The sequence below is a fragment of the Tiliqua scincoides genome, chromosome 5 (genome assembly GCF_035046505.1).
Source record: "Tiliqua scincoides isolate rTilSci1 chromosome 5, rTilSci1.hap2, whole genome shotgun sequence".
Taxonomy (NCBI): Eukaryota; Metazoa; Chordata; class Lepidosauria; order Squamata; family Scincidae; genus Tiliqua; species Tiliqua scincoides.
Window position 1 is genome coordinate 120,691,079 of NC_089825.1, and position 26,688 is coordinate 120,717,766.

Sequence of the window (26,688 nt, forward strand, 5' to 3'; positions counted from 1 at the left end):
TTCTATTTTGTTCAATGGGGCTTACTTTCAGGAAAGTGTGGTTAGGATTGCAGCCATAAAATACTAGAGTCAGAAGGAACCTTGGAGGGCATCTAGCCCAACCTCCTGCTCAATGCAGGCAACTACTACAGCATCCCTGACAGATGGCCATCCTTTCTACAAATTTAGGAAGCTGCCTCATGCCATGTCAGACCATCGGACCATCTAGCCCGGTTGGCGTCATCTTCTCTGACTGGTGTGGGCTCACCAGGGTATCAGAAGGGTCCTTCCCAGCCCAATCTCCTTTTAACTGGAGGTTAAACGTGGAATCTCCTGCATGAAAGGATATGCTTTACCACGCTCCCACCAAACTATAGCAGCATTTTGAACCTGGCTTCCCTCTTAAAATCACAGAATATTAGAGTTGAAAGGAACCTTGGAGGTCATCTAGTCCAACCTACTGCTCAGTGCAGACAATTACTACAGCATCCCTGAGGACTGGCCATCCAGTTTCTGCTTGAAAACCTCCAAAGGGGAGAGCTCACTACTACACAAAGCAGACTGTTCCAGTGTTAGACAATTCTTAGGAAGTTCTTCTTCACATCTAGCCTAAATCTACTTCCCTGTAGATTCAGCCCACTGGTTCTAGTTCTGCCCACAGAAGCAACAGAGAGTAAGTCCTTCTACATGACAGCCCTTCAGATACTTGAAGATGGATATCATATCTCCTCTTAATCTTCTCTCCTCCAGGCTAAACATACCAAGCTCTTTTGACCATTCACCATTCCTCACAGGACTTGGTTTCCAGACTCCTGGCTATTTTAGTTGCCCTCTTCTGAACTCATGCCAGCTTATCAAACTCTTATCACTGCCTTCAGTTTCCTTCCCTAATACCATTCACATCTGTAACGTGAATTTCTTTCACCTAATATTCCAACCCACTTCCCTAATTTCCCTATCTCTCACCTCTTCCTCTCAAAACTCATTAGGAATTCTTTTCCAAACTTAAATATCAGGGCCTGAGGGTTTGAGCCAGACCGTGTTTGTTCTTGACCCAAGGACTTGTCTTCCAATGTCAGGACGAACAAATTGACAAATGACTAGAACACTTCTGAGCACGTGCAGAGTACCACTGATCTAGGATAGTAGGGATTTATAGTTCAAATCGCCATAAATCTTGTTGATTTTGGACCAGTCTGTCAGCAGTTCTTAGCTCAATTTATCTCACAGGTTATTCAGTAACCAGGGTATAAGGGAGGGGAAGCCACGTACGCTACTCTGAACTCTTTGGAGGAAAGGTGGCATGTAAGCACAATAAGCCAACACCTTTTCTGTCTCTGCTATTATAATGGGTGAGCCTTGAACCCTAGAGTCTCACGGCCACATCTGACACCTGTTCAGCTACCTTGCCCATTAATCCTTAGCATGGCTAAAAAGCAATTGCTAGCTTGGAAAGCTGCAGATTCCACTGAAATGGATCTTCCCACCTTTTCCTTGAAGATGGTGCTGGCTTTTGGGGTAGGAGAGAGGTTCAGGGAGACATGATGCCTACCCTAGTGACTGCTCCCACAACTACAGGTGACTGCATACAGCGGGAAGCACAAAGTTAGACTGATGGGGCAGCTTTCCATGTGTCTGTCACACTCGTGTAAAAGGCAGAGGGAGTCATATTTGGACATAAAAAGAGGTGGGTTTCATTTCCCTCCCCCAAAGGCTCCTGTTCACGTAAAGGATAGATCCCCTACTCTTTCCCCTTCCATTTTAATTGTTTTTAATGTTTTTTAAAATTATGTTTTAAATTTTGTAAACCACCTTGATTGCCCTTACTGGGAGGGACGCAGGGTAGAAATTCTTCAAACAAATAAATAAGGAGACTGGGCAAACACATGGCTGTCCTATCGTGTCCCATTTAGTCCTGAAGCTGTGAGTTGGGAAGCCCCTTGGCCACAAGCCCACTAGATGGTCATAGGCAGCAAGCTACTTTCTCTCTGAGCCTCAGCCCCCCCCCCGGGAGGGGGGGTTTATAAAGAAACTGATCTACCTTCGACAGGATTGTGGTTAAGAGCAACAAGAATAATCTATGGGAGATACTTTAAAGTCTTGAAATGTCTTGGGCAAACTGATAATAACTCTGTGATTTATTGGGAGCCTTCTCTCTATCTGTCAAGGCCTACCTTAGAGGGTTGTTGTAATGCAGGTATGTCAAACATATGACCTGTGGGCTGTATGTGGCCCCTGGAAGCCATTTATCAGCCCCCCCCCCCGTTACAGTTGGGCTCTCCCATATCTTGAAAGTATGAATAAGATTTGCCCATTTTCTCTTCTGTCATCTGGAGCTTATAAATTCTCTATGTGAGAACAAAATGCTGATTTCCGGCCACCATCTGCTTAATGACATCACTTCCTGCTTAATGATGTCACTTCTGACCCTCAGCAGGCACCATGAATGCTATTCAGCCTGCTATGTGAAACGGGTTTGACACCCCAGTAGTAAAGTGTACTGACATCATGCATGCAAAGGACTTGGAAGAGTCTAAAATGCCCTGCTAATATTATTAGGGAGAAACATGTCTTAGGTTGAGGCCAATATAACCTTACAATTATTTGACTATTTTAAGGGCTTGAGCAAAGTTACCTCTAGGTCAGTTCTAGTTCCGGTGATTAAATAGATCCAGCCAGGAACATGATGGCTTATCGTATTTGACATATTTCTCCCAGATAAGGAAGCTGGCAAGTAATATAGTAACTGAAGTGTGCTCAGAAAATGATGCTCAAACAATTCAAACTTCTTTTGCCTGGCAAGCGTACGATCAAGGATTTGTTCATTTGGGTTTGTTTCCTGGATGCCAGAAGAGAAGTGTCATTTCATTTTATTTTTTTTAAAATATATTTTATTCAATCATTATAGATACAGGAAAGGAAATAGGCTTAACTTTGGGTAGGGTACAACACAGGTTACACATAAGGTTTGGCCCCAGATTCCAACATACATCATTCAATTAACACAAAAAAAACACAATAATCATCAATACAAAGGTTCGCATATTTATCAACATAAAAAATTAATTTTTAGGAAACACTCCATTTTATCTAACTAAATTTATCTACCCAATCATAAAAAAACTTCCAATATTTTCTTACTCTATCTAAATCTCTCTCTTTCATTCTTTCTGTTAAAACTTCCACTGCTACTTCATAGATTTTATCTATTAAGTCTTCTTTAGTTGGTACATCTATAGATTTCCATTTTTGCGCAAACAATATTCTTGCCGCTGTAACAATATGTACAATAAGGTGTTTCTTAGGTTGGTCTTTAATGTCTGATGTCACATTTAGGAGGAATATTTCTGGTTTGAATGGTAATACACAATGCAATATCTCTTGCAACACTTTATGTATCATTTTCCAATATTTCTTTGCTTTTTCGCACGTCCACCACATGTGATAAAAAGTTCCTTCTAACTCATTACATTTCCAGCACTTATCTGATAACCCAGAGTACATTTTTGCTAACTTCTCTGGTGTTAAATACCATCTATAAAACATTTTATATAAGTTCTCTTTAAAAGTCACTGCTTTAGTTATCTTAATATTTGTATTCCAAATTTGATTCCAATCATCCATTAATATATTATATCCAAAATATTTTGCCCAACGCACCATTGCATCTTTAACTATCTCATCTTCCATTCTCATCTCCAGGAGAAAACTGTACATTTTTCTTATATACTTTCCCTCATCAATCAAAAATATTTTATCAAAACTTATATCTTCTTCATATAGACCTATTTTTTGGTCTTCTCGTAATCTTGTTCTTATTTGCATTTCATTCCACCAGTCCAGCTTTATTCCTTTCTCTTCTAACTCAGACTTACTTAAAATCTCTCCTTTATTATTCAGCAAGTCACTGTATGGTTTATTTTGATCTTTTTAAATCCAGTTTGGATTGGTTGCTATTTCGAGCAGTTTTATCCATCTAGGTAATTTAAAATATATCTTATATTTTATCTGATCCCATATCCAAATTAGAGATCTTCTCAAAATACGTTGTTTAAAATATCCATGCTGTTTAACTTTATCATAAAAGAGGAACACATGCCAGCCTATTTGTAAATCGTGTGCTTCTAATGTTAAGATTTTTTCGTTCACTACAAGTCCCCAATCTTTTATCCAGTTTAAGGCTGCAGCTTGATAATATAATTCCCAGTCTGGTAATCCAAATCTTGCTCTTTTTTTATCTTCTTGCAATAATTTCAGTCTTATTCTTGGTTTTTTACCTTGCCAAACAAATTTTGTAGTAATTTTGTTCATTTCTTCAAAAAAAGATCTCTTCAAAATAATTGGAATAGTCTGAAATAAAAACATTAATTTTGGTAATATTTTCATTTTCAACAAAGCTATTCTTCCCATTAGAGACAGTTGCAGTTTATTATATTTCTCCAAATTTTTTTTATTTCTTTCATTAATTTGATATAATTATCTTCCATTAATGTACTTGTCTTTTTTGTAATTGTAATTCCTAGATATTTTACTCTGTTTGTTATCTGTAATCCAAATGCCTTTAATCGTTCTATATCATTATTTTTTATGTTTTTAAGTATCATTTTGGTCTTCTGGTAATTTATTTTTAAACCTGCTACTTCTCCATATTGTTTTAAGTCTTCTATCAAAAATTCCATGGAGTTGAGTGGCTCTTCCAAAATAAATACCAGATCATCCGCAAATGCTTGTAATTTATATTCTTCACCTTTAATTTTGAGTGGTTTCACCCTATCATCTTCTCTTATTACATTATTCAATATTTCTAATGTCAGAGAAGTGTCATTTCAAACCATACTGGTGGTCTTACAACTAGAGCATGATTGTCAGGGATTGTTTTAAAAAGTTTCCATTGGGGGGATGTGTCTACTTGGCACAGGGGTGAGTCCCATTAGGAGTGCTCTGGAGTACAAGAGAAAGGCAGGGAGGTGAGTATGTAAGGATGCCTCCCCAGGCTGGTTAAGGTTATTTAAAGACACGCCGAGAAACAATAGATGTGACTTTGAAAATATCTGTGACCTTTTACAACAGCTGCTATGAATAGAACGGAAAAGGCTTGCACCTCCATCACCTCTGCTGTGTCAAACAAAACTCCGAAGGACACAGGGAAGGGCAGGAATAGGGTGCCCCTAAATGTCCCTCCTCACAAGTCCCAAATGTGTGAGTTTGCTCCAAATGGCCACCAAATTGGAATCCGGAGGGGGCCCATCTCAGTGGCAGAGTCTGGGTTTTGCCCGCAGGGGAACCCTAGTGCAGCTGACGGATTTCAGAGAGCAGCTGGGAAAAACCCTAAGCCAGAGTTGCTTCCCTTACCCAGGGGAAGGGGACAAATGTCCCCTTCTCTTGAGGAGCCATTGCTGGCTGCCCGGCGCACTCAGGATGCCGCAGCAGCCATTTTGGTGCTGCAGCAGTCCCGCACGCTGGGCAACTCAGGATGGGGCTGTTAGGCTGCAATTCTACACATGCTTACCTGGGTGTAAGTCCAATTAAAATAAAAGGGCTTTTCTTCTGAATAGATGTGTTTTGGCATGTACTGCCAGCCACCCATTTTTACTCTTTCAACAGCACATCCCCATGTGTGTCCATTGAGAAGTAACTCCACTGAGTTCAACGAGACTAACACCCAGATAACTGGGCATAGGATTGCAGCTTAAAGCACCCTGCTGTACTCACATGTTTGTGGCTAAAAAAAGGGTGGTGTCATGTGTGCATGAATGCATGTGTATTTTCAGAAGCATGTAAGCCGTTTCTGCCCAACGTTGCATATATGCCACAGGGATCAAATGTGTACATCTGTGGGCCGGGCAGAAATTAGTTAAGGAGGAGAATATAAACATGCATGTATAGGGAGAGCTACCAATGCGCCAGGTCCGGCCCATCCCTGAGCCCAGCTGATGCAAAGCGTCTAAGGGAGTGGCAATTTCAGGGTGTCTTTCGCCTCAAGCATGCCATCTCTGCCTCCCTCCAAACCACCACCAGTGCAAGCCACCGATTCAAGCTACAGAGATCTGCTTCCCAATCATTTGAGCAAGAAGCTCATCATTCCCTTCCGTCCCACGCTCCTCATGCGCTATCGTGCAATCTGGAAGTACAAGACTTCTGGTCTTGTTTACAGGGAGTCCAGCACTCCTTGGTTTGATGACGGCACGCAAGGAGCACAGTGCATTTGTTGCAGCGCAGAGGCAGCGTTCTGCCACCCTGCCCTGCACACCCTGTCACGCCACGCTGTGCTGCACACAGAAGCAACTCACACCACAAAAATGCAAGCAGATTCTCTCCACATAAACATGCACACAAATAACTTTGTTGTCAAGAGGCATAGGAGGAGGGTGGCAGCAGGTCTTGCCCTTTCTTTCCGAAATTGCACTGTTGCCTTTCTGGCCTCCAGGAGAAACCGAATCTCCGGAGGGGAACAGAAGTCCTGCACGTACACCTGTGAGTTGGATCCTCAGGCTTGTTCAGGCTCAGGCTTCAATCTCTCCACAACATCACCCCTTGCCCTCTTGACTTTTATATAGCCCATTATGCAAAGCCCTGTTCAGACACTATGAGAACTGGACACATTGTACCCAGCACCAGACAAACAGGTTGCACTGGCTAATCCTGCCCCCACACTAGCGCAATCTGTAGCCATGATCTTGGGTCTCCCTGGATGCACTGTTTGTCTGCAGAGGCAGTGGTGTCACTAGGGTTCGTGTTACCCGGTCTGGGAGGCCACCCCTATGATGGACCTCCTCCCATGCAGTGAGCGGGGCAATACCCCCAGTTGGTGGGCATGGTGATGTACCATTGCCCCACCTCCACTGGATTTTTGGCTATATCTTTTGAAAGAATAGAAATGGGGTTTAATGGGGTTTGTTTCATTGCATTCTGCCTGAAATTATGCATCGATTGGGATATAACATGATGGTATTATTTGAAAATACCAAGATTTTAAAAATTTTGGCCAGTAGTGGTCTCCCCATGCGCGTCACCCGGCATGTCCCATACACCCTGCACCCCCCCAGTGATGCCACTGTGCAGGGGTGAGCATTGTAATGTCTCCTTCTGATTTGTAAAGTGATTTGGTCACCCAGAATTCCAAGTCACATGGAAAAACTCTGTCCAGATGCAGTGTTTGTTTCCACCCTGAACTCCTTGCAGAAAGGGTTGGGATTAAAATGCAGTGAACAGAAAAAATGAAATGAACTGTTTTGCCAGCACACACCCTTATTGTGCTTCTCAAGAAAGAACTCTCTGCTGAGGACATTCAGTGCGCTCACAAAATGATGATTCCCAGGGTTCCTTGGAGGAAGGCTGTGACTGTTAAGCCACACTGGCAGCCTGTTTAAGCATCGAGAGCGGGTGTGCCCAAGTAGCCCTGCCACTAATGAGCCCTAATAAATTCAGACAATTGGTCAGTATGCTTTCTGTGCCTCTCTCCTGAGATTTATGCCATACACAAATATTGTAGGACAGGGTGGAAGGCAATGTGGATATACTATCTATTCAAGCCAGTCTAAGGTTTGCATTAAAATATGTATCTATGTGAGCACAAGCTAATTTAAGATTCATGTAATATAGTAGATGCCTCTTTAGTAATGGAAAAGCTGAGTACCTTATTCCCAAATTTCCTATCTCAGACCATCCAGCTGCCCTGACACTTCTAGAGGGGAATGTACTCATTCCACAATGCCCAGGTGAAAGCCACACAGCTTCCAATGTAGGAAGTAGTTTGGATTCCCTTCCATCCTGAGTTCTTCAGGGACAAGGTTAAAAATAGATTGTGATGGGAGACAGGGAACAATCACCCCCCCACCTTGCTCCAACATACCCAGCCTGCTGCCGTTGATCCCAGTCTTTGTTTGTCTGCCCATGGGCTGCCCCTTGCCTGCAGTTCACACCATAAAAGGAGAAGGGATTCCACATGGGCTTAGGGTGGGCTTTCAAGAGAATTGACTGGGGGGAGAGGTCTGGAATAAGAGATGTTGGCCTACAAGTTACGTGTCTCATCACCGCCTATTTAACGTTTGTTCTGATGTGTTATGCCTGAAGATAACCCAGTATGAAAGAAAACACAACCTGGAACAATTGAAGTAGATCGAATTAAAGACAACCATATTTCATAACTGGCTGTCAGTAGAGATCTGTCACCACTCCATCTGTAAAGCATAACTTGTCTATTCCTTTCTTTCAGGTGAAACCCCATATCCGCCGCCATGTCTGACAAGGAAGTTGAGTATGAGGAGTAAGTAACATCCATATTGGATCACAAAGTCACCATCATAAACATGCCATAAGAAATGTGTGCGTATGGGGGAGGCAGTGGAATGCAAGCAAACTCAAATGCAAGTGATTTATCGATGGCGTTCTCAGCAAGGGATACTGATGGATTTAGGTGCTTTAGATGAAAGGGTCAATGCTATCTAATTTTCCAATGCCAATGCAGCCACAATGCAGTCCCAAGGAGACCTCCGTGACAGCCCTCCCACTCAAGATGCTGTGCATGCCCCATTGGCACTGGCATATGAGAGTTGGAAAGTTGGATAGGATTGGGCTGAAAGTGCACATGCATGTGAGCTTACAAAGCTCTTGTCTAGTGAGTTTGACTGTCAGTCCAATTGCGTCATTATCATCTTGTTTGATGGGCAGAAGTTAGTAGAATTTCAAACTGGGAATTTCCCCAGCCTTACCAGGAAACACTGGGGATTGAACACGGGACTTTCTGGAGGCAAATCATGTGCTCTCCCATTGAATAAATTATTTTATTTGACAAATTAACATTGCCACCTCAGTTGTCAACAAGACTTAAAATATAGTTGAGTTCCTCAAAGTAGAATAAAGAATCTACATTTTAAAATGTGGGGATTTGGTGTTGCCAGTAGTATCACTAGGGGGAGAGTGGGGGGTGGTACACACGATATTAGGTGATACCAAAATCAGGGAATCGGAAATTTCTTGACCAGGAGGCCAGGTCTACTGGGCAGGGAGACCTGGGCTCTGTTTCAGGGAACCCCAGTAGACCTGGTCTCTGGAGCCTCCTCAGCTGTCAGCTGACAAAAAGACCAACACTGACCAGGAGGCTAGATCTACCCAGTGGGTAGACCTGGGCTCGACATTGGGAAACCTGGTAGACCTGGGCTCCAGAAACTTTTCCTGCTGTCACTATTCTCCTCTTGGATGACACTACACTGGGTGACACTAATGAGGCCACTGTCCAACCCCAGTAACTTCAGTGAAGGAATCAAGAACTTCTACCAAAAAATTCTTAGCACTTTCATAAGGGTAAAGTTCCCATAATTTGGGAGAATAAGCCACAGCTATTACACTGGTTTTACACAGATTTCAAAATGGTTTAACTATATACTGTAGATAGTGCGCCCACATGTTCAGGTTGGCACCGAAGAATAGATGTGCAAATGTATAGCAATTTCTGTCTCTCACCCTCTCTGTTTTTTTCCCCTGCCGACTTCCTGTTTCCTTCCACACGCCAGGGAGCAGCAGGAAGGTAAGGGGTTTCTAAATCATCCATTGTTATTTGTTATCAATTACATGCGCTTTTTCAGTTAACTTCTTTTTAATTGCCAAGATATATCTTCCATAGGCTGGAATTTGCTATTGATGCTTATTTTTTCCTGCTTGCTTTCTTAAAGATCCCAATTAGGATTCTAATTTAGAGTAATAAATGCCTGTATCACAAATATGCCAGTTTCCTTTGACCAGAAGTAAACCTAACCCTAGTCTAACTCCCCTTTAATGTTTGCAATTTTTTGTCTGTACACGTATGATCATATCGATTGGCATTTAAAGGGAATGTCTTGGAGGGCCCTTTTTGCTGATTGATTATTGCTTTCTGCCCTTTAAGATTTCCAGGGTTTTTTTTTTTCCAGAGCTACAAGAATTAAGTTCTTTTTTTCCCCCCTTCTTGAACTCTCCTTTGTTTTGGTTTGGTGTTTTCATGCTTTTTTAAAAGACCTGTAGATCAATGTTCCGTTCAAGGCCAGGTCACCATTGAGCACATTCTCAAACTCACACAAGCTTTCCCTTGAGTTGCTGTGATTGGCCTCCAATATCCAGTATTCGTTGACTTCATTTCCAAACTAAGAACCTCTCTCTGTCTCATTCTCTGTCTTGGTATCTCTCTTTCCTTCTCTCTGTCTTTTGAAGAAGAGGAACCAGCTGAAGAAGAAGGTGAGGTGACATCACCCCTATCTATTCCCCCCCCCTTCTGATAAGGACCCCCATTTTTAGACCCATGATGACAAACAGAACTGCAGCCAGAACCAAGCAGAGTTTAGAGGTGATTTAATTGGTGGAGAACCAGGAGAACATTTGGACCTGTGGCTTCTGGGATTCTCCAAAGGGAGTGGGGCATAGTGGGTAAGCCTTGCAGGAGTGGGAACAAAGTTTCTTGTCTCAGGGAGGGGTCAACTGGATGGGTCATAAGGTGCCTGGATTCTGTACCCATCTCTTTTTGAGTCCCCTGCTCGCACTCACAGTATTTCTTCCTCTTGATCTACAACTCAGGCCAGATCAAGGGGTTAAACCTCTTTTGTCTTCGTGGATTTATTTTTCCATTTTATCAAACTCTCAGGGCATGTTTTTTGAATGTTAACATGTCACACAAAAGTCCGATTTCCACTATGTCATAACTGGCTCCCATGTTGTTTAAAAAGTCTTTCTCGTCTGTGACCTGTCATTCAGATGCTTGAAACGCTTTTTCTTATCACCACACCTTCCTAGTTATTCATTTTTGTTTTGTTTTGTTTTTGTTGCTTAACCAAACTCCAATGCTTGATGATGGTCGTTTTTGCCATCTGGTTGTAACCAGCATTCCTCCTGTGACATTTTGTACATAGGTTCCAATGCATACCAAAAAAGAAATGCACTTGGGTTAGTTAATCAGATATTGTTTCACAACAGAGCTGAGTCACAGTGCAAGGGATCATGGAGATCATGAAGGAGCATGAAAATGCTTGTGAGAGGAAGTAGAGAAGGAATTATGATGTCATAGTACCACATAGCCAATCAGATACCGCTTCATGTCAATGTCACTGAGAGCAAATTAAGCCATTCTACTGGACTCAGGCTGAATGGATTAAGGAACAGGAAACCAGGCCAACACATTCCACTTTCCCCCTCCACTCAGAGTGAGGGTACTGTAAGGGCTTTGCTTGCCTGAAGGGACCTCACCACATAGCAAAGTCTGATTTGTTACATGGTGCTATGATGTCATCACATTTTCATAATGATTCCTGATTGGTTGGGATCAGCAGAAAAAGAGGAAAACCTAGGCAAAAAAATGTCACCAAAGAAGAAAGCAAAGAGAGAACAAAGGTTATGAACAAAAGTCCCGTCCCCCCCAAAGGAAAAAAGGACATTGTTTAGAGAATTTCAGAGTATGGTATCATTCCTCCTGATACAATGATATTGCATCATTTTGCTTCAAATATTTTCAAGGGTGAAAATCTGGCACAGCTCTAAATCTCCACCTCTCTCTGCAAAATGCGAGGACTTCAGCATACCTCTTTCCTAAATAATCTCTGAGGATAAGGACCAAAGGACAGCTTGCCTGCCACTAGCATTTTCTGCAGCTATATGTAGCCACAAGGGAGTGCCTGTTCTGTGGTTGAGGGGCAGGATTTGACCCTTCCGTGCTGCTATACAGACGTCCCTGATTCTCCTATGTGGCGTTTCTAGAATAAACTCCAACCATGCCATTCATGCTCCTTTTAGTGTAGGGGCAGTGGCTGCCCCTGGTGTGGATGGGTAGGGTTGTGCCCCCTGCTGATGGAGGTGGGTTTACTTCCCTTGGCTAACGATCCATAATGTTAATGACGCTGCCCCTTCCTCCTCCTCCTCCTCCTCCAGATTGATTGATCTAACTGCCTTTTCCTTTCTCTCCTGGGTTGTTTTCTGTCCCACAACCTCCCTCTGTCTTTTGATTCCATCTTCCCCCACCCTGCTCCGTCTCTGTTTCCTTCCCTGCCCCCCCCTGACATGTGTTGTTTGCAGTGACTGAAGAACCTGAGCCGGCTCCTGAGCCAGGTATATTCCTCCTCCACTCCATTCTTCCATCAGGTGGGGAAGAAACACCCCAGAAAGGGGAGCAAAAGTAGAGACTCCGCTCTTCCTCCCCTCCAGCAACACTGGGCATGTGACAGATGATGGACAGAACTGAGCCACCGTCTCAGTCAGATGGCTGGACGCTTGCCAGTGGCATAGCTAAGGGGGGCAGGCAGTATCTTTTTCCAGGTGCCATGCCTTGAAAGAGTGTCTTAAGGTGCAATCCTAGCCCTTTATGTCATTGCTTTCCAGCACTGACCTAAGGGCAATGCAGCTCCGAGGTAAGGGAACAAACATTCCCTTACTTTGAGGAGGCCCCTCTGAGTACCACCCAACTGCAGGAAGCTGCACATGTCCCATTGGCACCGCTATGCCAGTGCTGGAAAGAACTGACATAAGGGGTTAGGATTGCGCCCTTAGTCTCTGAAAGGTACTTCCAGATTTGGGGGAAAACCAGAAGTGCTTTTTGGAGGTCTCTAAGACACCCCCTCATGATGTCATTTGGGGGGGTGTTAAAAAATTTGGGAGGTGTTGTGGGGATATGGATGATGTTAAAAATGTTTGCCCCCCTCCCCACTGGTGTCAGATGTCTTAGCTACGCCTCTGATGCTTGCCTTACTCTACCACCTTCTTCAGCTTCTTCCGACCAGGCCATGATTGACCAGCCAGTCAGTGGCAGAGAACATGAAGACAAGCCAGATTTATAAAAAAGAGCTTAAGCAGCTGGGCTGAAAAGGGCCCTTGTCTGGAGAGGTGCCAGTGAGTGCAGACAGTGTGTGATATAGATGGATTAAGGCTCTGACCAGTGCTTTTTTTGTAAAAAAAAAAAAAAAAAAAGGAAAAAAAAGGTGCAGGAACTCACAACTTGTTCATCTTTTATTTATTTATTTATTTATTTATTTATTTATTTTTAAATCAGTGGTTCTCAGGTTTTTCAGCATGGGACCCACTTTTTAAAATGACAATCTGTCCAGAACCCACTGGAAGTGATGTCATTGACCTGGAAGTGATGTCATGGCCGGAAGTGAAATCATCAAGCAGGAAGTGACATCTTTGTTATGCCAGTACTAGAAGTGATGTAATCAAGCAGGAAGTGGCTGCCATAATGGATCAAAAGCAAAATCCTAAGCATGTCTACTCAGAAATAAGTCCCCTTATAGTCAATGGGGCTTACTCGCAGGAAAGTGTGGCTAGGATTTTAGCCTGAGAGCCCAAGCCTAGGCATTTCTACTTAGAAGTAAGTCCCCTTATAGTCAGTGGGGCTTACTCCCAGGAAAGTGTGGATAGGATTGTAGCCTTTGAGCGTGGCAGTCTCTCTTTGAACCCAGTCCTAGACATGTCTACTCAGAAGTACATCCATTCTAGTCAATGGGGCTTACTCCCAGGAAAGTGTGGATAGGATTATAGCCCAACTCATCCCTTTCTACATTCTCACCCTCCCCCAAAAGAGCAGCTACTGAGCGGGGTGGGAAGCAATGAGTGAGGCAAACCCCAAACTCATCCGAGCTCCGAGCCAGGCAGCTCCAGGCGGTTGGGGCGGAGGTGGCGGCTCTCCTGCTTTTCCCGCTTCTCCCCCCTCCCTTGCCCCCTCAAACCGCTTCGGAGCCTTCTTCTCTCAGAAGGGTCCCGGCACTTTGGGTCAGCAGCCCCCTGCCTCTGCCACTCTCCCATCCTCTTGCTTGCCTGCTGGCAAGCCACTCTGGAGCCTGCCTGCTGCTTGCCCCCCCTCCCCACAAGCTGCTCCAGTCTCCCTTCCAGGCAGCAGCAGAGGCTGCTGGCACTTGGGGAAGCAGCCCCCTTCCTCCTCCTCTCTCCCTCCCTGCCTGGCTGCCTTCCGCTCACCCCCCACCCCACAAGCTGCTCTGGAGCCTCTGTTCCAGGCGGCGGCAGCTGCTGGCGCTTGGGGGGGCAGCCCCCTTCTTCCTCCTCCTCCTCCTGTCTGCCTGCCTGCTGCTCCAGAGTCTCCCTTCCAGGCAGCCGCGGTGGCTGCCTAAGGTCACGCTAGGCGGGGGGGGGGGGCTGCCTAAAAAAGGTGCCGGAACGCCGTTCCGATGTGTTCTATTAGAAAAAAGCCCTGGTTTTAACCCTTCGTCGTCATCCCCAGGAGTTCAAATTGAAACTCTCCTCCTGGTAGCTATTTGATCTGGGAGGAAAAGCTTCCTTTGGCAGCAATTGAAATCAAAGTGTTAAAGCCTGGAACTGCTTTTAAGAGTTAACACCATGCTCCCCCCACTGCTTGCCATGGTTCCAATCTTGATCTTACCCCCTGCCCTGCCCCACAACTGCGATACAGAAAAGACAACTTAAGCAGCAGTTTAAATTCTGGCTTTAACATCGGGCACAATCCTAACCAGAAGTAAGTCCTATTTTGTTCTTAGGGAAGTGTGGTTAGGATTGCAGCCATAGATGGGGGAAGCAAAACAGGAAAGGGACTGCCTAACAAGAAGAAAATTAGAAGAAAACAAGAAGAAAAGTAGCTGGCATGTGTCCAAGAAGACCCACAGAAGGCGTAACCAACGGTAAGTGAAAAGGTTTTTTACTTACCTCTGGTTGGCCTTCTGGTTCCCCTCACACACCTTTGGATGCAGCATGGATTTTAAGGATGGCCCAAATATCTTTTTAGGAGGCGGAGGCCTCAAAGAAGTCTCAGGGGCAGGACAAGAAGGTTCCAAAACAAGGGAAAATTGGCAAAAGGGGGGGGGGGAATCAGGGATTTCCACTACAGATGGAAATAGGAATTCCAGTCCTCAACCGCTACCACTAGTACAAATAAGTACAAAGCCAGGCAAAGAGAGAGTCCTTGAAAGGTGGCCCCCTCTCAGTTATGTAGAAACCTCCCAACAACTCTAACTATGTAACTTATAGCTCGGGGTCCATAAGGATGAGCAAGGCTCTGACTGAGTTCAAAAAATCACAGACAGGTAGCAAGTTAAAACAGAAAAAGAGTTTATTAAAACAACAAAAAGGGATGAGGTGGGGTGCGATTTGACAATGAAAGGAGGAATGAATAAAACAAATGGGAGTGGTAAATAGCTTGTGTTAGCACAGGCATGAATCTTAGCAACAAGCAGAAGCAGCAACTACAGACAGACATAGAGCCCTATACTGCTCTGGACCAGGGTATCTTAGAGATCGCCTACTCCCGTACAATCCGGCTCATCCTCTTAGGTCATCAGAGAAGGGCTTTTTACAAGTGCCGCCACCTAAGGAGGTATGTGGGGCGGCTGCAAGAAATAGGGCCTTCTCAGTAGTGGCACCAACGCTATGGAATTCCCTTCCCCTTGACTTAAGAATGGCTCCCTCTCTTGAGACCTTTCAGCGAGGCCTGAAGACCCTTCTGTTTAAACAAGCCTTCTGAGATCTCGGCCTTTTTAACATCTTTTAATATTTTTACAGGCCTGATTCTTTTATGACTTGCTGCTGCTCTATGCTCTTTTTACCTAGTTTTTATTCTGGCTGCTGTTTTTTATGATGTGTTAATATGTTTTTATTTGTTTTTAAATTATGTTTTTAATATGTTGTAAGCCGCCTTGAGTCCCTTCGGGGAGAAAGGTGGGGTAAAAATAAAGTTATTATTATTATTATTATTAGAAGCAAAATAATGTCTGTACACTGCTAACTGATTCTGCTATCTGAGACTTCAAGGTCAACTTGAAGGGTTCATCTCACATCTCTGATCCCCAGAAGGCAGGTGAGCGCTTGGACATAAGCAGATGCTTCATTTCAGGGAGTCAAGCAGGAACACACCCAAGCATTCTTGTGTTTGACTTAATGAAACCTAGAGCTGATGATGCCATTGGTGTTGCCGGGTGGGCCTACCCCAGAACCAGACCCCAGAATCGGACCCCAGGTTAGTTATAGCTTCAGCAGGTCCACTAAAAATAGGAAGCTAGTGTGTTTTTTCTCAACACCGAGAAACTACCTTAGCTAAATGCTGGCTGTTTGCTGTCTGCTTATGCTGAAAATAAAGAAAGTGCTTGCTAAGATGAAAAGTTAAGCAATGAGTGCAAAGCTGTGCAAAGCACAAGACACTTATAAAAATCTGAACGTTCTGTTTTCTGATGCTACGTTCTGACATGTTGGGTCAGGGTACCCCATACTTGCAAGTATGAGTAAAGGCCTTGGCTCATAATCCCTTGTTGGTTGTTTTGTGTCTCTTTTCCATCCAATCCCGCACAGCGTTAAAGCTGAACTTGCCCATCAGTCCCCAAAGACTAGGCAACATTGGTCCATCTGACTGGATGGTTTATGATCACGTGGGCATCCCTACCTGTCCTCTGATCTGATCAGGTGGGCTTGGATGTCCAGTCAGTGGCTGTATGCCAAGCCCAGATGTAGGCCAGCTAGGGTTCTTGTCTTGGCTGACCCTAGACAGAGAAGACAGTGAAAAATGTGTAAAAATTTTGTGTAAAAATTATTAAATTTCTATATGACAACCAAGTTTCTGTAGAACCTATGTGACAACCCAAAAAAAGCTTCTTGTGGAGAGATCCATGGTATTTTTGTATAGAATCTATTTTTATATTTACTCCATACTTTCAACAAAGCATATCTAACATAGTGATTTTTACATTTTTGATTTGCTTTTAGTTTATCATACCATAAAAATCCATGCCATCCAAACCTTATATCCGAAAGTTCTAGATCCAACAGTCTCTTATTTCGTAGCAACAACCATTCTTTTAAGCAAATAAAGACACATGCTGCATAATAAGTCTTCAGGTCTGGTAGGCCTGATCCTCCTCTCTCCTTTGCACCTTGCAAAATATTAAATTGACTCTTGTCATATGTATTTTGAAATATCTCTCTACAGTTGCTTAAACAGGGTTTCCCCTTGCCATATGTATTTTGAAATATCTCTCTACAGTTGCTTAAACAGGGTATCAGATAATACAACTGGTATTGTCTGAAATGAAAACAACATTTTCGGAAAGACATACATCTTGATTACAGAAATTCTTCCCATCAAAGACAACTTTAGCCTTTGCCATCTTATAAAGTCTTTAATTTCATTCCATACCTTAACATAATTATTTTTGAAATAACACAAAATTATTACTTGTCAAATTAATACCCAAATACTTAACCTTCTTTTCCACCTTAAAACCTGTCCTAGGACCCAGTCCTATCCAACTTTTCCACACTGGTGCAGCTGTAATGCAGCCCTGACATAAGGGAACAAATGTTTGAGGAGGCCTCTGTGACTACCTCCCCACCACGGGATGCAGTGCATGCCCCACTGGCACGGCTGTGCTGGCACTGGAAAATTGGATAGGATTGGGCCATTATTCATAAACTGAATAGCTGATGTTGTGTACTCATATTTTTTTGTTCAGGTTTTTGTTTTCTGTTTGTTAATTTTGAAACCTGCTAAAGCTCCAAACTCTTTCAATTTAATCATCAATAGTTCAATATCTCTCAGGCGATTTTCTGATGAAGTTACCATATCGTCTGCAAAAGTTCTCAATTTGAAAACTTCATTTTTGATCTTCACCCCTTGCATTCTTTCATCTTGTCTAATATCTCTGTTTAACACTGCCAATACCAATAGTAATAAGAATGTTGATAGTGGACATCCTTGTTCTTTTTTGTATCTCAGAAGTCTTAGGTAACTCTCCATTTACCACCGCACGCGCCAACTGCAAAGTTTCTTGATCTGGTCTGTGGCAGGCGAGCATCCTGGCTGGCGGTGAACCCCTGTAGGGCTTGGGAGTTCTCCACACCACGCCAGATATTTGATGTGGCCCTCTGGCCAAAAAGTTTGGAGAACCTTGCTCTAGGAGCACAAAGTGAGATTATCACTTTCCTTCCAGGATGTGTGACTGTGGCCTGTTGGGAGGAGAGATCATGTAACAAACAAGAGTCTGAGGCTTAACCAAAATTTTTTGGAAACATGACCTGGATGACAGAGTTACTAATGTCCTTGGTTCATCTTGAGAAGAGAGATTTTGGGATCCTGTATGCTGGCATATGAAATAATTTTGCTTTATATCGGCGTAGTATAGCAAGGAATAGAAAGATTAGTAAAGTAAAGAAAGGGAGGGAGTTCAGGGAGAGGTTGCCCTTGAGGTTCCCCTCCTGGGGCTGGTCAAGCAGAGTAGGACCTCAGATTGCCACTGGGGGCAGGGGTTCACATCACCCTGGTCCTCAGTGTTGGAGTAGAGCTTCCAGCTTTCAGGTGGTGTCTCCCTTCAGCCAGCGCACCTCTCTTCCCCCTTGTCACCACAGGCCCTTTTGAGGAAGCCTGGCTGCCCCACCCTGCTCCATCCCTTCCTCCCTGGCAGGCTCAAGAGGGTGTGGGGCCTTCAGCCCATCCTCCCATTCCCTTGTAACTCTAGGCCTAGACGCCTTTAAAAGGGGATTGGACGAGTTTCTGGAGGAAAAATCCATTATGGGGTACAAGCCATGATGTGTATGCGCAACCTCCTGATTTTAGGAATGGGTTAAGTCAGAATGCCAGATGTAGGGGAGAGCACCAGGATGAGGTCTCTTGTTATCTGGTGTGCTCCCTGGGGCATTTGGTGGGCCGCTGTGCGATACAGGAAGCTGGACTAGATGGGCCTATGGCCTGATCCAGTGGGGCTGTTCTTATGTTCTTAACTACAATTCCCAGGAGGCCTTGCAGGTCTCTTGTTATCTGGTGTGCTCCCTGGGGCATTTGGTGGGCCGCTGTGCGATACAGGAAGCTGGACTAGATGGGCCTATGGCCTGATCCAGTGGGGCTGTTCTTATGTTCTTATGTTATGTTAGAGGCCCTGTGTCTGCTGCCAGTCTCTTCCCGGGGCCCCAGCCCTGTCTGGGAGCTTGCCAAGTCACTCCCTGGGCCAACCTGCTGCACCCCCTCCCCCCTTTCGCCCATCCGGAGCAGTAAGTCAGGGGTTGCGGTAGGTGGGCGGGCCCAACCCCGTCACGAAGTATAGATTGATTTTATCCATTTCAAAAAGTTATCCCTAAAGTTCATATTATTCAAAATTTCAAATAAAAAACTCTGAGTCAGGTTGCTGAAAACCTTCTGTGCGTCCAAAAAGATCGATGCCAATTGTCTATCTGTAAATTTATCGAAATGTTCTATTAGATCTAATACAACTCTAACTTTTGGTCTCATATATCTTTTAGGTAGAAAACCAGCTTGATCCTCAGGAATGAAATTCTGTAAAATCTTCTTCACGTATATATTCTCCCAGTTTTAAGAGCTTACATAAGAGTATGAGTGAAGTCCCTCGAAAGAAAAGAAAAATTCCAAAAGTAGTTCCACTTTTCACCAGCAAGTATTTTTACCCATCCAGTTTTTAAATCTGTTTCCAGAACTCTTATGATTTTAAAATGGTTTTTACTTCTGTACTAAAGTTCATTTTCTCAGAATCTGTAAACTATGACGTATCGCACAGAAGTAAAATATAAATATCCCACATAAACATTCCAGATATCGTGATCATTAAAGTCAATAAAAAATCATTAATCAGTAGAAAAACATCATAATAAAGCACTTGGAGTCCATCGGGCCTTTAGAAGCTTTTGAAACACATCTCTTCGTCACTACGCTTGCTGCTCACACTCCCCACATGCCATTCCTTCCAACCTGTGAGTGAAACTTTCTTCCAGTTCCTACTAAATTTCTTTCAAGTTCCTTTAATTGGCAGTCTTAGCTTGAATGTCCAAACATCTTCTATAAATCTCACAATGCTTCTCTGCAACTTGCCAAAAGTGAAAGTAGTAAGTATTGAGGGAAAGGTCAGGCTTTGTCTCACCACTGAAGACCCGAGCTGGATGTCTCTCCTCTCTTCTGTCGCTCAAAGTAAGGAGGAGTCTCCCCAGACATGGCCAGAAATTCCCCCCAAAAGGAGCAACCTCCAGAGAATTGTAGGTAATCTCCTGCTATCCCTTTAATCCAGGGAAATCCTCAACTGAGAAGCTGACAACAGCAGCTGGGTTGAAGTCTCCTGGTGCTTTCCCAAGCTGGAAAGTTCAGTCTGCCATGTTCTCCCCAATGTGACCCCAGTTTTTCTATTCTGCTTCTTCTTTAGGTGTCTCTGTTCTGGAGCTATGAACTCCTCAGAAAGACGTATCTTCAGTCAACCCTGTTTTGCAGTTTGCATGTACTTATTTGGCTTCATGTCTCTCTCCATGTATTTCTATCTGGAGTATAAGCCCTCATACAAGTGGTGGACATTCAAACACACATCAAATTGCTCATTGGGGGAACACCATTCTGCCCCTGACATGGCCCATAATCTTCAGAACACACCTGCTCCATTCACAGATAGAGCTATATGGACAGTGAACACCATTGGGCGCTTGGGGAACCAGATGGGACAATATGCCACCCTCTATGCCTTGGCCAAGCTCAACAGGCACCAAGCCTACATCCACCTATCCATGCATCAAAGCCTAGCATCAATATTCCGGATCACATTGCCTGTGATTCATAGTGAGGTGATTGGCAAGATCTGTTGGAGGAATTTCAATCTGCACGATTGGATGTCTGAGGATTATCATCACATCCAGGGCAAGTACGTTCAGCTGACAAGCTACCCTTGTTCCTACACCTTCTATCACCACATCCGCCAGGAAATATTTCAGGAGTTCACTTTCCACGATCACATCACGGAAGAGGCCAACCAATACCTCTTGAATCTGCATGGGCAGCATCAGGACGTGACATACGTTGGAGTGCATGTCTGGAAAGGGGATTATGTCAGGATGATGTTCAAGAAATGGAAAGGTGTGGTGGCTGACAGAGGCTACCTAGAGAAAGCTATGAACTACTTCAGACAGAAGTACAGCAGTGCTGTCTTTGTGGTGATCAGCAATGGGATGCAGTGGTGCAAGGAAAACATTGATGCCTCCAGCGGGGATGTTTACTTTGCTGTCGATGGGCGGGAGTCATCGCCAGGGAGGGATTTTGCTCTCCTTGCTCATTGTAATCACACAATAATGATGATTGGGACATTTGGCATCTGGGCTGGCTACCTGGTAGGAGGGGAGACTGTCTACTTGGCCAACTACACCCTCCCAAATTCTCCCTTCCTCAAAGTTTTCAAGCCCTCTGCAGACTTCTTGCCTGAATGGATTGGAATCCCAGCTGATCTCTCCCCTCTTCTGCCTAACCAGTCCACCCCTTTCACCTCTTACATTTTGAGTAAATCTCTCTTCCCTTTCTTTACTTTGCTAATCTTTCTATTCCTTGTTATATTACTCCAATATAAAGCAAAATTATTTCATATGTCAGCATATAGGATCCCAAAACCTCTCTTCACAGGATGATCCAAAGACATTAGTAACTCTGTCATCCAGGTCATGTTTCCAAAAAATTTTGGTTAAGCCTCAGACTCTTGTTTGTTACATGATCTCTCCTCCCAACAGGCCACAGTCACACATCCTGGAAGGAAAGTGATAATCTCACTTTGTGCTCCTAGAGCAGGGTTCTCCAAACTTTTTGGCCAGAGGGCCACATCAAATATCTGGCGTGGTGTGGAGGGCCAGAAAAAAAAATTTAAATATAAAATTTAAATAATTAAATTAGAGATGGAACTTAGATGAGTGAACAATTTAGTTATTTGATTTTTCTCTGTAAACCGCTTTGTGAACTTTTAGTTGAAAAGCGGTATATAAATACTGTTAATAATAAATAATAATAATAAATGAATGAATGGGCTCATTCATTCAACCTCTCTGGCCCTCAGAACACCCTCTAGGTACAATCAGAGTACAGTTCTGGTCATATTCAGTTGAGTGGGCCAGAGGCTTTCAGGGGACAAGAGGTTGGCTGCGGGCCAGAAAGAGGCTTGCTATGGGCCGCATCTGGCTCCCGGACCAGGGTTTAGAGACGCTTGCCCTAGAGCAATGCAACTTTGCTATCCTGTAATGTGTCTTTTGATTGTGTTTACATTTTTGCTCTCCTTGATGCAATTGCAGTAAACCCTGTATTTTGTACAAAATATTGTATTATACCTGCATCTTGCATTAACCTATGTAAGCCTCATTTTGGGTTTACAGTGTTTGCGGCTCTTCAGTCTAGAAAAAAGGAGCCTGAGGGAGGATGTGATTGAGACATACAAAATTATGCAGGGGACGGATAGAGAGATGCTCTTTTCCCTCTCACTTAACACCAGAACCAGGGAACATCCACTAAAATTGAGTGTTGAGAGACTTAGGACAGACAAAAGAAATTATTTCTTTACCCAGCATGTAATTAGTCTGTGGAACTCCTTGCCACAGGAAGTGGTGATGGCATCTCACCTAGATGCCTTTAAGAGGGAATTGGACAAATTTCTGGAGGAAAAGTTCATCACGGGTTACAAGTATGTGCCAACTCCTGGTTTTAGAAGTAGGCTACCTTAGAATGTCAGATGCAGGGAAGGGCACCAGGGTGCAGGTTGTGTTTTGCTGCATTTGGTGGGCCATGGTGAGATACAGGAAGCTGGACTAGGTGGGCCCCCTTTAGCCTGGTCCAGCAGGGCTCTTCTTATGTTCTTATAAATCAAAACAATGAATTTTTGATCAGCGCTGATCAAAGGGCAAGAACGGGGGCATTGTTGACAAAAATTTTGCTTATCAAGAATTAAAGGAGAAGCTGAAAATAAATCCCTAAGGGCACAATCCTAACCGGCACTTATGCCGGCATAGGTGCCCCGGGAGGGTCGCAAACGTGCCATAAAGCACATTTGCACCTCCAAGGGAGGAAGCTGCGTCGGCGCATCTAGATGCACTGACACATGGAGGCCAGCAGAAGCCTCCACGGTGGCTTCCTTGCTGCCGCTTGTGCCAGCGCACCTGCACCGACACAAGTGGCAAAGGTAGGCATGGGGGGCGTGGAGGAGGTGGGAGGGAGGCGTTTCTGCACAGGGGGAGGGCGGGCGATGGGCGGCCCCGGGGACGGGCGCGCGGGGAGCCGGGGTCGGGTGCATGGGGAGCCAGGGGCAGGGCTGGGACCCAGCGGTTATGCCAGCTCCCAACCCCCGTCCCCAGGGAGAACGGAGCAGCTTCAAGCTGCTCCATTCTACTCGTACTTGCGCCACCTCCAGAGGTGGCGCAAGTTCGAGCAGCCCTTACCCAGGGGTAAGAGGAAGAGCCTCTCCTTGCCCCTGGCTGGGCCACTGCAGCCAACAAACCTGCATTGGATGCAGCGCAAGCCTCCTGGTTTGCCTGCTCCAGCGCAGGTTTGGATTGCGCCCTAATATGGCTAACTGATTGCTCTCCTACTCTGGTTGTGTGGTTCCAGGATTTTGGCCTCTACACTTCCACGGCAGGTGAGTGGGATGTTTGCACACACAGATCCAGACAATGCACCTGCACATCTTTGTGCATGACCTTAAAAACCCAAGGGTTGATGGTGTCATCGGTTCATGGGATTGGGTAGTTTACTGTCAACCGGGCATCACTACCTGCTCCTCCGACCTGACAAGAATGCCCAATTGACTGCACCCCTTAATTTGGATTAGGATAGTACATTTCCTGGAGGCACAAAATGATTTAAAGAGCCAAGTGCGGTGGGTGAATGTAACCTGGCAACCCCACCTTTGCGAGTTCATATCACTTTTTAAAATCTTTCTGGCCAGAAGATGAATAAACACAGTGTCATGGCTGGTGAATTATCTCACAATTTATTTTGGCAGCACAACTGGTGTACACAACTCTCTCACCATTTACTTGGGCAGCTAGTGTGTGTTGGTTTTAATTTAAAAAAACTAATTGAGGAAAATGGAGATTAGCGCTGATGGATGTGGCAGGATCTTGGTTTGTAAAAAAAACCCATGCTTTGTAAACAAAAAAAAAGGAGCAATGGACTACATGCTGTATACAAGTGCCAGAGAGCAAGACTGCCATCTGTCTTGCTTGCTAGGCAGGGCGGCCTCTTTCTGCACAGGCTTCAAATGATGAAGGAAAATGAGCTGTTTTCCCAGAACTGACATACGCATAAGCCCTCTCTGGATGTTATTCACACCAGGTGCGGTGTGACTTAGGGGGGTGTCCTTGTCACACATGCACCCCTTTGGTTGCTGTGCAGCAGCGGGATGATGCATTTGGCAAAGACACCACACATCGGGTAGTCGAAAGTGGCAAATACGAAATATCACAATTTATTGCGAAATTGGACTTTAAAAATGATAGACGCGCATTTATGCACAATTAACGAAATAACATGATTTTACCTCTTAAAGTGGTTCAGGCCATTTTCAGACCGTTAGGAGTGCCTCCAAGGTGCTTGCAGACACATTTCATGCTGGGGGAGCTCTTGTGAGGCAGGACGGCTGGCCTCGTAAGAGCTCTACCCCGCTAGAGCTCATGAGCGCAGAGTCACTGTGGAGTGCAATTCTGCTTGTCTGCTTGAGACTAGCGGGGTATGCTAAGGGAGTCTAGTGGGGTATGCTAAGGGAGGCGCTCTTGCAAGGCCTGCCTGCCTCATGAGAGCTCCCCAGCATGTCCCACTCCACTCCAGTTGACAAGCGTGAAGGCACTCCTCAGCACCTTCATGCTCATCAACTGGAGTAGGGCACAGCACGCTGGTGGCTTTTCGGTTTCTCTGCCGCACCATTCCAGCTTCTCCTTTGTTTGGATAAGGAGAAGCCAGAACAGTGTGGCAGAGAAACTGAAAAGCCCTGCTGCACCTGCCTCCGCTTTGAGCCTACCAGATGGTTTCAGTGGCTCAGAACTCATAATTGATGGTGACGTCACATCACTGCCAGTTACTTCCAGGTTGGCCTTTGTTGGCCCAGCCAGGAGTCAAGCCATGGTCATGCAGTTCCCTGGCTGCCCAAAGTTCAGTCACCATGGTGAAAGGGTTTGTCCTGCAGGCATGGCAACAGGGTCTGTTGAGGAGCTGTTTTACGGTGCCTTATAGTGGCGCTGCATTTCCTTGTAATGTTTTCAAAGCACAAGCTTGTTTATAGAGAGGCTTTTTTAAAAATATTTTTTTAAATATTTTATTTATTTATTACAGATACAGGTAAGGAAAATGGGTTATACTTAGGGCTGGTACTACACAGGTTACTCATGAGGGTATTGGCCCTAGATTACAACATGCATCATTCAAAAAAAAAAAAAACGACTGAAAAAAATACAATCATCATCAATACAAAGGTTATCATTTTTATCTGTATAAAAATTTAGATTTATCGAAACACTCAATATTGTTTAACTAAAATTATCTATCCAGTCATAAAAAGGCTTCCAATATTTTCTTACTCTATCTAAAACTCTCTCTTTCAGTCCTTCTGTTAAAACTTCCATTTCTGCTATTTCATAAATTTTGTCTATTAAATTTTCTCTAGTTGGCACTTCTGTAGATTTCCATTTTTGCACAAACAATATTCTTGCCGCTGTAGCAATATGTACAATAAGGTATTTCTTACATTGGTCTTTAATTTCTGATGTCACATTTAGGAAGAATATTTCTGGTTTGAATGGTAATACACAATTCAATATATCTTGCAACAATTTATGTATCATTTTCCAGTATTTCTTTGCTTTTCACATGTCCACCACATATGATAAAAGGTTCCTTCAACCTCTTTACATTTCCAACACTTATTTGATGACCCAGAATACATTTTTGCTAATTTCTCTGGAGTTAGATACCATCTATAAAACATTTTATATAAATTCTCTTTAAAAGACACTGCTTTAGTTATCTTAATAATTATATTCCAAATTTGCTTCCAGTCATCCATTGATATATTATATCCAAAAATTTTTGCCCACCGCACCATTGCATCTTTAACTGTCTTATCCTCCATTCTTATTTCAAGGAGGAAATTGTACATTTTTTTATATACTTCCCCTCATCAATCAAAAATATTTTATCAAAACTTATATCTTCTTCATAAAAACCTATTTTTTTGTCTTCTCGTAATCTTGTTCTTATTTGCATTTTGTTCCACCAGTCCAGTTTTATTCCTTCTCTTCTAACTCAAGCTTATTTAGGATCTCTCCTTTAATATTCAGCAGATCGCTGTATGATTTATTTTGGTCTTTTTTAATTCAGTTCGGATTAGTTTGCTATTTCAAGCGGTTTTATCCATCTGGGTAATTTAGAGTATATCTTGTATTTTATCTGTTCCCATATCCAAATTAAAGATCTTCTTAAAATGTGTTGTCTAAAATATCCATGCTGTTTGACTATGTTACGAGCTGTTATGCACAGCTGCTCGATGTTTCTGTGCCTCACGGCCGAACCACGAACACCCCCGAAGACAAGGAAGACTCAGAGGCAGAAGTTCTCCACCACACTCCTCCTTTACTTATGTACAGATATTTACAAAGTCCAAAGTAGTACAAACGGTACACGATCCACTCTCCAACCAATGTAGCCTCCGGCTCACAATGCTCTGCTTCTCCCACATGCTTGCCTCTGCTGGACATTTATATTTCTTGCAGCCAATCACAGCATTGGACATTACTGCACAGTCATGCTGACTGTGCAGCTGCTGCCACACACACACACACACACACACACACACACATGAGATCACCTGATGCAATATCTCCAGATATTGCATCAGCATGAAGCTCCCAGGATGCTGTGCACTCCTGGTTTGGCCAAGGCTTCAGGCTTGTTACTGTGCAGCCAGTAAATTACCAGTCAGGCCGAGGTTCAACCCATGACAGACGACAAGTCCCAATGTA

The 26,688-nt window shown here is 44.0% G+C and overlaps 2 protein-coding genes across 2 annotated transcripts in view; one reads left to right on the forward strand and one right to left on the reverse strand.

The window, feature by feature from the left end:
- The window catches only part of TNNT1 (troponin T1, slow skeletal type), a 504,690-nt gene that overhangs the window by 111,714 nt on the left and 366,288 nt on the right, over positions 1 to 26,688 (reverse strand). The gene's annotated exons all lie outside the window — the stretch shown is intronic.
- LOC136651698 (galactoside alpha-(1,2)-fucosyltransferase 2-like) lies at positions 20,124 to 21,381 on the forward strand. Its single transcript, XM_066628324.1, has one exon. It carries the CDS (start codon positions 20,158 to 20,160, stop codon positions 21,325 to 21,327), a length of 1,170 nt encoding a protein of 389 aa, XP_066484421.1. The 5' UTR covers positions 20,124 to 20,157; the 3' UTR covers positions 21,328 to 21,381.